The sequence below is a fragment of the Leuresthes tenuis genome, unplaced genomic scaffold, assembly GCF_036924035.1.
Source record: "Leuresthes tenuis unplaced genomic scaffold, fLeuTen1.0.hap1 SCAF_18, whole genome shotgun sequence".
Classification (NCBI taxonomy): domain Eukaryota; kingdom Metazoa; phylum Chordata; class Actinopteri; order Atheriniformes; family Atherinopsidae; genus Leuresthes; species Leuresthes tenuis.
In genome coordinates, this window is record NW_027325372.1 from 8,533,107 (window position 1) to 8,545,330 (window position 12,224).

Sequence of the window (12,224 nt, forward strand, 5' to 3'; positions counted from 1 at the left end):
GGGTACACCATGAACACACACACACACACACACACACACACACACACACACACACACACACACACACACACACACACACACACACACACACACACACACTTATTTGAATAATAAAAATAAACTACAATTGAAAATAACTGGTGTGTAACTGGATAAAGAATGAAAATAAAATACATGACATGATGAATATCTAATTCATATATCTGATGGTTTGTTTGCCATGCCCAGTAATATATTATTGAAAATGTGTCATTATTATTGTTGTTGTGTTTACATTCGCCCCGCCCCCTGCATCCGGTTTTGGCCGGAAACGGAAGTCCTCTTTAGATAGTAACGTCTACTCTCTCGGTGGTTGTAACAGTTAGACTCTCAGCTAACGTCAGTGCGACTCAGGCCCGTGTGGGTTGGGTTGGCTCGGCTCGGTGCGTTGTCTTCTTCACCAGTTCAGTAAACATTATGGCGGCCGCGGATCCCCGCTTCTCGAGTGACGGCGGGCCGGCCAGCAGAGGAGGATTCCCTGCCAGCAACGACCGAGACGGTCCGGGCGGCAGCAGCAGCGGCAGCGGGGAGAGCGAACGGGAGCGGGCCACCTTCGAGTGCAACATTTGTTTGGACACTGCCAAGGACGCTGTCATCAGTATGTGCGGCCACTTATTCTGGTAGGAGACGGAGAGGGGGTGGAGGGAGTTGGTGTTTGTTGTGTCGGTCCAGTCCACCGGAGCTGGGTGTAGTTTGGCCGTCTGCGCGGCCTCCTTTACCGTCAGTTTGAGTTGTTGTTGACGGCGGTGTCGCGCCCCTCGACGCCCCGTTGATCAGTCTGTGGGAGATGACAGCCGCCAAGATGGCTCACTGTTTATTGTCGAGGAGGGAGCTGGTGTTTTGTTGTCAGCACTGAAGTGCTGCCCTCACTATAAACCGTTTCTCTGATCACATTATTTACACTCTGAACATGTGATTCGATCAGAAATGAAGTGGCTCTGGCTGATCATATGATCTCACGTAGTCCACAGTGCTGTCAGTGCCTCGTCTCTGCTCCTTCACCCTCTGTAACACGTGAACTTCTCTTAAAACCTGCTTATTGATTATTGACAGCTTTCAGATAAGTTTCTACTAAACTTATCATAGCTGCACTGTCCAAAACTAGACTGAAATGAATAATTAAACCACTTCTCAAGCCAAAAACTGTACACATTACCCACTTCTAGCTACCAGCCTTTCTCTAAAATCTGATGAGATGACGCCTGTAGAAACATTTTACATGTAAAATCGAGTTTATTTGGAAATGTCCAGCTCAGTAATTCCCTAAAATAGAAGTAACCATTGGCCAGTAGCTGTGATTCCAGTACTTTCTCCTATCTTGCTGTGATCAAGACTTGTGCAAGGACAAACCTTCAACCTGGTGTTGAGAATGTACACATGCTCAGTGACGTGTGCCTCATTCATAAGCTGTGAGTGTTCACAGTTGGTTGTGCTCTCACGAGCAGTTGCCAGTGTGAGATTAGGGCCAAGGAAGACTGGGGTCAGCCGTAAGGGCATTATGATCCGAGGTAAACGTTAGACTGTCGGGGGAGAATCTGCATTTTTGGGGATTTGTTGTTTGAAGTGAAGGTGGTCTGTTTGCTGTGTTGTCTGTGTTGTGTTTTGGCAACACAAACACGGATGGACTTGAATGTAGATGTGATTCCAGACAGCGTGAATAAAATGACACCCTTGAGCTCAAGCGAACTCTAAATCTCCAGCAAAGATTCGTGGAAAGGACAAACGGTTTCAAGTCAGGAGGTCAGCTTATCCAGTTTGTTTGTCATCTGCAGGAGCAATGTTTTCCACAGCAGCTACGGTTCTAATCTCGATGCAGGGCAGGGCTACAGCGTTAACTCTGGGAATGACTGAAGAAGAAAAATAAAATAACCTGCCGCTGTTTTGATTAGAATTCAGTAAGCTCAGTTTTCTCCAGTGTTTGCAGCCGTTGTTTTTCATATTACTTGGAGCTTAGTGCACCCCCCCCCCACACACACACACACACACACACACACACACACTGACACTGCCATAACACACTGGCCTGGAGTGTAAATTCTGGCAAAACTCAGCTCGTTGAGGTTGTCGGGTCCAAAGCAGAAATATTTGGGCGCTTAATCGACGAAACAATAAAGGTTTACAGCGTTCCCTTTGACTGTATGTGCTCCTGCTTCAAAATGTTTAAAGTTAAAGTTAAACAATCACATTAGACGTGTCATGTTGAAAGAACAGTTCTTTTTTTTTTTTTTTTTTTTAGGAACAATACAGGAACGCTGTGAACTGTGATTTAACGTTTGATCAGACTCAGATCTGTTGAAGCTTCTGTGTTATGCGCTGATGTAATCTAGTTGCTTTGTTACTCCAGCCCACACACACACACACACACTCTCGGAAACCATGTGTAATGTGATGTAACTATTAGCAAGGAGGACAGGTGTTGACATCAGTTAACCTGCTGCAACTTGAAATAAAAATTGCAACAGTTTGGACTAAAACTGCATTGATTAGAGCAGTGTTTCTCCAACCTGCTCACACTGCTCTACGTGTTTTCAGTGTTCTACCACCTCAGCCCACCTGATTCAAACAAATTTCATTCATCAGCCTTCTGCAGAGCTTAAAGAGCTGAGGAGCCGGTGTGCGGGGAACCATGGAAAACATGCCATTATCTGGCATTTTCCCCTCATACGAATGCTCACAAACCATAAGATATAAGTAAGTTCCACTTATTCTCTGATGCTAGTTTGTCTTTCCAGCATCCGACACTGGAGCTGCGTTTCTCCACAGGTCTCCATGTGACTAACGACAGAAACCACAGCAGATTCCTCCTGCGCAGTTAAGGAGGCAGTTCTGCCTGCCACTGTGCAGAGTCCAGAGGGATAATTAGTGTGATGGAGACATAATTGTCTCTGTAATACTCGGTTAATGAGCATGTGACCACCAGGCAGCGTGCACAAGGGGCCGCTTTAGGAGACATGAGGCTGCTGTGCAACTGAATTTTCTCTCCCTGGATTTAATGTGAGCTCATTAAGGTGGAATTGGAAAAGGAGAAAAGCTGTAAGAAAAAAAAAAGAAAGAAGAAGAAAAAAACCGAAAAAAAAAAACCAAGGCATAGATGATAGATAAATCTGTACCTTCATCAGAGTCCTAGTCGGTTAGATGTGAAGTTCTGTGTACGATGTGGTTAAAATGGATGCTTTCCAAGCTATCTGGAGGTCTAAAGATGTATAAATCTTAACCGGTTGATCACTTTTTTAAAGAGATCCTGAACCACATGCTCAACCGTCTCAGGTATTCGTACACATGCCTTAAAGGATAAAGTTCTGAATGTGAGCGTGAACTCCGGACCGCTCACTGCTGGGTGTTTTCGACTCGGGCTGAAACAAATTGTCGGTCACATGTTAAGTATTTAGTTTATAAATGTCACAAAACGGAGGAAAAGTTAAAGAATACCAACAAACTGTTCCCAAAAATAAGCTGTCATTTCTATTTATTTTAGAAATCCTGGAAAAACTCTTCTGTCGCGTTGGAAAAGTTTGCATTCATGGGAGAACTGCTAGAGCTACAGATGTTTGTCAGTCAGCTGATGATTAATCTGTCCACGCGAAAAAGGATTACATTTTGTTTGATGTTAGAATTGCATCTTTATGAATTGAGTGTATTTTAGTCTCCCAGTTGGAGAAAAAGTTGGAAAAATGGCCTTTTTTTAACAGTGATAAATGAAATCGGCCCACATTTCTCACTGATTAATGAGGGAAATACTCCTCGACTTCATTAAGTTTATGCACTTAAGCCCTTTTTTATTGTAGAGTTTTGACCCCTCCAAAAAATCCCATTGAAACTAGTTTTACAGGTTTTACAGAGGAATTGAGCTTGAACGCTATACTTTATTCCAGCTGAAATAAGTGCATCTAACTTTGTAAATCTGACTTTACCATCAAACACATTCGTCTCAACTCCTGATTTAAGATCAGAGGAGGCGCACTAATCTAGTCTTGTCTTGCTTTGTAGTTTTAAGGTTATGAAAGGTGACTTATTGTAATTTATTCGGGTCCGCTTCACATCCTCCCACGTTTTTTTTAGACTTGAATGGGTCCTTATGTCGACCTGGGCCCTGTACTTTGTTCAGCTACTTGTGTCCACAGGAAAGCTTTGTGATATGACGCTGAGCCCTGAAGTGTGTGTGGAAGCCCTGCAGACTGACACATGGTTCCGTTTTCCTGTCTGGTTAGTGTGGCTCGGCTGGTTATTTGTTTCACGCTCACATTAAGGTGTTTGATGTTGGCCCGAGGCGATGCGGATTACTCATTCTGGATATTTTCTGGTTTCGATAGTGGCAAAAAGAGGCTAACAGGAGTTACTTCCTGTGGGTTTATCTCTTAACTTTTATAACTTTTATGTACATTTTGAATGTCGGGGAAACAAAAGAGGCACCCGAAAGGAAAACCAATCCTTAGATATTTGTTTAAAGCTGCATGTGGTGCGACAGTGCTGTGAAATCTGCTGCTGGTGTTGAGTTTATGCCTTTCAAGAGGAAATGTTTCCTGTAGCCCCTTCAAAGAACAAGATGCCCCTGTCTGTCCTGCATTGATGGTGTGAGTTCATCTCTCTGTGACTCTTCAGTAGAGGGCCCACATATCTGTCTACATACCAGCTTTGCAGTCCCTGCATATTCTTTCTAAACCTAATGGAAAGGCCTCAGCTGTAGCTTTTCATTCAGCTCTTTTCTTTCATCACCCGGTTCAGTAATGATGGGTTAATTGAAGCTTCTAGTTCCAGTTGTCCTCGGGGTGGACAGCATGGATGGTTTTTAGTGACGCTGAGAAGCGCACCATCCTCTACTTCTGAAACATTACGGTCATATCCACATTCATAAAATGTGCTTTGATTTGTGCTTATCCCTAAAACACAACATTAAGGTGGAGCATTAAGGGAAAAATAAAGCAATCTTTAGTATCTGTGCTAGAAAAAGGTCAAAGATTGTTTTTTGCCATAAGTACTGATGGAGGGAAATGGCTAAGAATCCATCGGTTTCAGGAGATCGTGGAGGTTCTGGGGCAGCGTTGGGTGTGGTTGGACAGGTTAGTTAGTATGTTGGAGACCTTCCCTGCAGCACCGTGCACAGATTAATTCCATGCTGCTTGTCGGGTGTTCAGGCCGGCACTGCAGTCCAAACAGTCTGTGCTTACATCTGTTTGAGGTTTGCTCACAACAAGCAGGAGTAGAAGAATGAACTTCTAAACGACCGACACCTGCGCGACTCGACAGAAAGATGAATCCAGTTTCATTTTATATCTCCGAGCTATGATTTGTAGGAATATTCAACCCTGCGTAGCTCTCGAAATGGCCTCGGTGTTGGAACTGTTGACAACAGATGGAGCCAATTAATGCTAACCACAGGGAGCAGGTTGTTCTGGGTGGGTGGGAGATTCATTGGTGACATTAGAAAATCTGATCACTCTCACCATACAGAGAGTTTAGGAAAGCAGACCATCTGCTTTGAGCCTGATCCGACACATGAAATCCATTTTCTCCGGGAATGTTGGTGTTATTGAAGCAAGCAGCAGATGTTTTAAGAGAAAGCTGTGAGAATATTTCTTATTAATCTGTGTTTCTCTCTGTCTCTACAGCTGGCCCTGTCTTCATCAGGTGAGCTCTTCCTCTGTCCCATCATTTACAGGCGTACACACACACACACACACACACACACACACACACACAGAGGTGGTACCTCTATGGCTGAAGCTCAGAGGAAGTGGGCTGTAGTAATGGTAGGATTTTTGAAATGACTTAAGAAATAGTGGATTTTAGTTACATATCCTCCTTTCCACCTGACACTTCCTGTCACACTATTAAAAGGAACATCTACTTACAGGTGAACCATGTCACCTTGTGATCGAGGGGTCTTCACTGTGGCCGTGCCGTGTTCTCGGTTAAATTCATCACCTGCTCACAGCATCTGGTTTTAAATAACCAAGTGCATGATGTTAAAACTCGAGGCTTCGACATGTTTGGTCACATGTTTGGTTACGTTCATCTTTACTTATACAGTCTGCGGATGCTATCAGCCTACAGCCCAGCGTGCTTTATTTGCATCTCAAACTCACGAATAATAAAGGTGTAAATCGATGATCTTCTACCCTGTATTCAAAGAACGCCACAGCGGACAAAAACTTTACTTTTCCCTCATCCATTATCCTTTCAGGCCCTCAGAAATCCTACAAGCAAACTGCCTGAGAAGGACTCCTGTGTTCTACTATCGAGTTATATGGCTAATTATCAGCACGGCTGTCCCAAATACTACATTTTGGTCTCTGGATGATCAGCTTTAACCCCATGAACAGTAATAAAGGGGAAATGCTTTGAATTCAATGTGCACTACTAGCAACAGTTTGCTCGAAAAGTCGAAAGATTATGTAGATAATTCTTATAAATAAAACAAAAAAGGCTAGTAATGGGGTCAGTAAAGTCGCCGTCGGCCCAAACTGGGTTCAGGACTTGGTTTTATGGTTTGAATATGGTTCGAATAAACATTAAGCTGCGTTGTTTAAACTTGAGGTGGAGCGTGCCCACGGAGGAAAATGGAACAAAGTTGTGATGTAACGTCGGCGTGGAGACCGCACCTGTCAGTTGACTTAGTGCAGCTTTAAGACGTTAATGTACTTACTGCCTCTGTTTACTGCAGCTTTCTCTACTACTCTCCTCTTAACCCAGTATGAGCTGATGCAACACGTGGGTGAACTAGTTTCCATGTCGGTGGGCTCCTGTGGTCTTAATGGGTTTGTCCGCCTCCAGCTTTAGGGGGTTTTACTTCGAAATCAGTTTCCAGTTAATCTTTCACGGTTGATCTTGAACATTCTTAAGTAATATAAATAGATCTGTAGCTGTGGATCTGACATTTAACACCCCCCCTTCCTCTGTTCCCAGTGGTTGGAGACGCGGCCCAGCAGGCAGCAGTGTCCTGTGTGCAAGGCGGGCATCAGCAGAGAGAAAGTCATCCCGCTGTACGGCAGAGGCAGCTCCAGCCAGGAGGACCCCAGGTACGCCGGGGCGCCTTTGTGTGCGGCTCTGTGTTCGCTTTACGGCTGCCGCATGACCGTCTGTTTCTGTTGTTCAGGTTGAAAACTCCACCTCGGCCTCAGGGGCAGAGAACAGAGCCGGAGAGCAGAGGCGGGGTGAGTCTGTGTTCACGGACGCTTTTCTAAAACTCTCGCTCATCTCACTCTGTAACTCACTCTGTTCTCTCTCTCTGCTCAGATGTTCCAGGGTTTCGGTGACACTGGCTTTCACATGTCATTTGGCATCGGTGCTTTCCCTTTCGGCTTTTTCACCACAGTCTTCAACACCAACGACCCCTTTCACAGAGCAGGTAGACGAATTTTACCACATCTTCTAATTATAAACGCCCAAATCCAGACAAAACTCATCTCCAGCGTATAGTTAACAGAATCGGTTTGGGCTACAGTAAGCACTTGGGTCATAATCTACCGGTAGTTATTTTCGGCTGCATTTAGTTGTGTTTTGTATGTCATTTTTAATTATCTGACTTGTTTTCATTGATATTTTTTATGAATGAAACCTATTTTAGGGTTTTAACAGCGAGACAACGCAAGCATGTTGCTCAACGCTGTTGATGATGACTCTAACTGGGCCTGAACAAACTGCTTTATCGGTCTGAAATATTATCAGATTCTCAAGTTATTGTTCGACGTCACCAAAACAGATTTAGAATCCTGATATTTGAATAGCTCAATAGTGTCCCTCGGGCTCAAAGTGAAAAGATTTTTAGTCTAACAATGTCGGTGCAGATCTACTCGCCAGTCCAGATGTTAGCTGTGCAAAAGTCATTAAGTGGCACATGGAGCACGTTTCTTTATTTTTCCTTCAGTCTTCCACCTTTTTCGTCTTGTTTCCATATAAGGCAGATTCATAAAGCTCTGGTTGAAGTCCAAACGTTTCACTGTCGACCAGAAACGTCTAGAAAATGAAGTAAAAAAACCCGCCTGCATTCACAGACGTATATTAGAGGTTCTTTTGATAGAAGAAAGGTTCAATTTAACCATCGTTGTCATCCTTTGATCACCAGACCAGTATGCAGGTGATCACCAAGGCAACGGTAACCTCAACAATGGCAATAACAACTGGCAGGACTCCCTCTTCTTATTCGTGGCCATCTTCTTCTTCTTCTGGCTGCTGAGCGTCTGATCGAGACCGGACGGATGACTGGGAGGGAGGAGCGTGACAAATGAAAACTCACACATTTGACTCGAGCTACAGACACACACACACACACACACACCTCACATTATGTAAGACTGAGCGGAGCGACATTTGAAACAGGAAACACAGGTTTTCTCCTCCTTGTAGAAATCGGAGGATTCCGCCCCGACACAAACACACACCTGCAGAGTTAATTTTGTTTATGCAAGAAACACTCACTGGAAAGTCAAAAATAAGTCACAGCCCTCCCCCTCTGCACACACACACACACACCTGTAGATATATGCACACAGGAACATGGACGTGGACACTGCTGGTGTTCAGAGACAGTATTCTTGATCAGGTTGAGCAATGTAAAGGATTTTTTTCCCTCTTTTTTTTTTTAAACTTTCTTGTAGGTGAAGCGCTGTAAACACGAGGTGAGGAGGTGACTAATTCTGTTTCGGTTTATCACATTCCTCCCTCTTTAAGTTTATTCTTTAAACAGAGGCTCTTTGTGGAAAAATTGAGTGGATTGGAAGCGAGTGGGAGGGCCGTGAGATAACGTAGTCGCTGCTGTTTTCTCTAAAAGGCCAAAGAGTCGCGGGCGGGTGGGGCTTATCGGGGATTGTCGGGGAGTGGCAGGTGTAAATACCCCCCCCCCCCGGTTACAGTTTCCATGTGAAATGGGCTTCAAGAATTCAAGGCAGAAATGGTAGTTGGATGCATTTAAATACATTTGTCTTAACAAAAACTGCCATTACACTGTGAAGTCGTTTGTAGGTGGAGCTGCCCTAACCGTTGGAGTGTAAAAACACTGGAAAAAAAACAGACTGGTCAGAAGGTTTGAGAAATTCTTTCCTGTCAGTCTGATGCACAAAGATTGTGGCTTACATAACAGATCAAAGTGACAACGAGCAGAAAGAATCCTTTGAGTCATGAATGTGAAAACATGCAAACCATCTGTGGTTTTCAAAGACTGGACCGCATCTCCCCCCAAACACGAGATTACAGAAGACTTCTGTGCAACTGGTTTGTTTTTTCTAACAGTGTCTGTGCGTCTGACGGAGTGTGTGTGTACGTTAAATATTTGTATATATATGAATATTGTAAATGCTGTTTTTACGTGTTTCTGACTGGGCGACCAGCCACGAGCGGCAAAAGATGTGCGTTTATGCATCAAGATGCTTTTGTAAAGCAAGAAATTATCTGGTTTTCTGAGCTTAACTCCTCCCACGAAAAAACAAAAACAGACAAAAAAAAAACGGCTTCCTTCCCTGCTAATGTGAATGAGAACAGAAAATTTCTCCCCTTTTACTGTACAACCTTTGAACGGAGTGATTAACACAAATTAATCTGTAAAGAAAATGTGAAGCATTTTCATCTCTTGCTCTGGGTGTGTTGGTTAAATAAAAATTGATGAAGACGAGCAGAGACCCACTGTTCGCCCAGCTGATGGCGACGTTATAAAAGCTTTAACCCGACCTCAGCCAAACCAAGTGCTAAGAATCTGGTGTTTGAAGTCCACACCAGGGTGAGAGATGAAACTCTGTGGGGTGGACGGAGTGTCTGCTGGGGCTCATCGTGTCTTGCATTTTTGTCTGTTTAAGGTACGCTTTGTATTAAGAGGCTAATGTGACACTAAAACAAGAGAAGGAAGTCACGAGATGTGGAGCTGCTGTGCAAAAACCAAATGGTCTAGGAAAATAAAATTTGATTAAACCGTTGAAATTTGTGGCGTCATTGTGTACGTTTTCCCGTGAAGAGACGGTGGGGAGTATTAGAACTGAAACCGCTTATTAATCAACCTTAAACATGAGATCACACGACAGTCTTGAGTTAATGCATCTTAAATACTTAAACCAGGATTAAATGTGAAATATTATCAGTTTGGACCTTTTTATTTACCTAAAATGATCATATCCATCAAAATAAAAGAAAGAAATCTTAATTATTTCTTGTATGTTGACAACTTTTTTTCACAATTTTCAATAAAACCACTAAGCATAAAACATTTGTTTTATAAAATAACTTTTTTCTTTTTACAAATATATATATAAAAAAAAACTTCAGTTGCTTCATGTTGGAAATCACATCTCAACAAAAACAAAACTAAAATCTTACCGAGTTTAACTGGAGAAACTATTTTAGGTCTAAAACATCTGTAGCAGAAATATTTACATGATATTTAAAATAATGAAAAAGCATTATTAACATTGTAAAGCCGAATTCCAAATGACCTCCAGAAATGAGGAAATGTTTCACGCAGGCCTGCAATCGCACACCCAGTCCTCTCCTGTGTGGCTATTAATACTTCAAACAAGCATAAGATGATAATTAAATGTGCAAAATTAGCATCAGTTTTGGTAAACGAATTTGGAAAGTGATGGTTAAAGAAAGCAAACTAACAACTGCGTCAGTCTAAAGTTTTCGTTGTCTCTTCAACTCCTTTTTGGTGCCTTGTTGGATTTGTTGAGGATCTTCATGAGGTTTTTGGACATGAAGTACGGCTTCTGCAGAGATCCATCGTGACGCTCCAAGTCCTCCACTGTGAGATTAACAGCCACAATTCAACAAGTTAAGCGGTGAAACGGATCCTAAGTGTGTTGTACGGGTATTCAAGTCGACTTTTTAGCCTCCTAGTTAAGGAAGAACTGTCGAGTCCTTTTAAAACTTCCACAGAGGCAGAGAAATGTGAGAAAAGTTAACTGAAGTTTGGACGTTTACTCACAGAAGCAGAGGAAGAGTGTGTCCACACACATGTTGTACACACTGAAGAATCCGTGAGCTATGAGGTAGCTACCAAACACCACCGTCTATAATGAATAAAAGAAATAAAAACAAGATAAAACTGATGTTAGATGTTCTCTTTAAAAACTATGAAAATATGCAAAGATAATGAGCATCTTACAATAATTGGCATCCAGTAGTAGTTGAGAGTTTCAGAGCGGAACGTGCTGCCTGGCAGCAAAATTCGTCCCGAGAAGAAAAAGAAGGACAAAACACCTGGAAAAAATGAAAGAAACTTATCTGTGGAGGTCTGAAATACTTTCTGGGCTTTTCTGCATTAAGAACTCATTTTAGTGCTGTTTTTGTGTTTTTTATTAATGTTTGTCTCGTTGCTGCATCTGTAAAACATGAGCTGAGGGTTACAAACGCGCCCGAGGACTCGTCCATTAAACACTGTGGACATCATCAACGGCACTGCGAGCATGTTTATATTTCCACAACTTTCAGAGTGGAACTAAACTTTCACAGACACTCCAGATTTTAACTTCTTGACTGGTGCTCATCGTTTCTGCAAACGATCCTCTGAGCTGCAATAACAAACCTTCTTGATCTGCTGATTCTGATTACCACTCATTTAAATTAAAAGTTTCCCTGATAAATAATTCAATAATGATGGATTACCAACAGAACTAATGACTTCTGTTCTAATCTTGTTTTTTGTTGTTTTTACCATTTTACCAAAATGCTTTCTTCTCACTTTATAGACATGAATATAAACCAATCATTAATCTCATAACCAAATACTGTCGATCTGCATATTTAACCTCAGTTAGACCTCCTCACCTACTCCTCCGACCACCAGGAGCTTCCCGAAGAACAGCAGCACGTCGGTTACTTTATCGAGCACCACGACCCTGCGAATCAGAGGAACGTGATGTTCACAGCAGGAACACATGCAGGTTTCATTCATTCATGCCGTGGACAGACAGGCAGACACTCATTCGGTGTCTACGGCAGCTGCAGCACAAACCTTATTATATTTCTCATGAGCAGCTTGAAAGCATTTTTGGCCGAAACGCAGAAATTTTTCCCATAAACGGCAATCTGAAGAAAAAATGAAAATTATCACAAATTATATCCACCAAAATGTACAGAAATTGTGGGAATATTGGATTTTGCATTGACGCAGAGACGCGTTGTGCAGCAGGATTGGGTTAATCTTTAGGTAAATGTTGATAACTACAGCAACAAAAACCTGCACGGCATAATTATTCACTCAC

The 12,224-nt window shown here is 42.6% G+C and overlaps 2 protein-coding genes across 2 annotated transcripts in view; one reads left to right on the forward strand and one right to left on the reverse strand.

The window, feature by feature from the left end:
• Window positions 1-12,224, reverse strand: part of slc44a4 (solute carrier family 44 member 4) — a 132,637-nt gene that overhangs the window by 106,811 nt on the left and 13,602 nt on the right. The window contains exons 18-22 of the mRNA XM_072370058.1: window positions 11,975-12,048; window positions 11,788-11,858; window positions 11,126-11,220; window positions 10,946-11,030; window positions 10,529-10,762 (exon numbers count right to left, since the gene is read on the reverse strand). Of these exons, the coding sequence (XP_072226159.1) occupies window positions 10,656-10,762; window positions 10,946-11,030; window positions 11,126-11,220; window positions 11,788-11,858; window positions 11,975-12,048 (432 nt within the window). The 3' untranslated portion in view covers window positions 10,529-10,655. The remainder of the gene's footprint in view (window positions 1-10,528; window positions 10,763-10,945; window positions 11,031-11,125; window positions 11,221-11,787; window positions 11,859-11,974; window positions 12,049-12,224) is intronic.
• Window positions 305-10,050, forward strand: rnf5 (ring finger protein 5). The gene is made up of 6 exons (XM_072370059.1): window positions 305-659; window positions 5,646-5,664; window positions 6,943-7,055; window positions 7,133-7,190; window positions 7,273-7,384; window positions 8,102-10,050. The coding sequence occupies exons 1-6, from the start codon at window positions 457-459 to the stop codon at window positions 8,218-8,220; spliced, it is 624 nt and encodes a 207-aa protein (XP_072226160.1). The 5' UTR covers window positions 305-456; the 3' UTR covers window positions 8,221-10,050.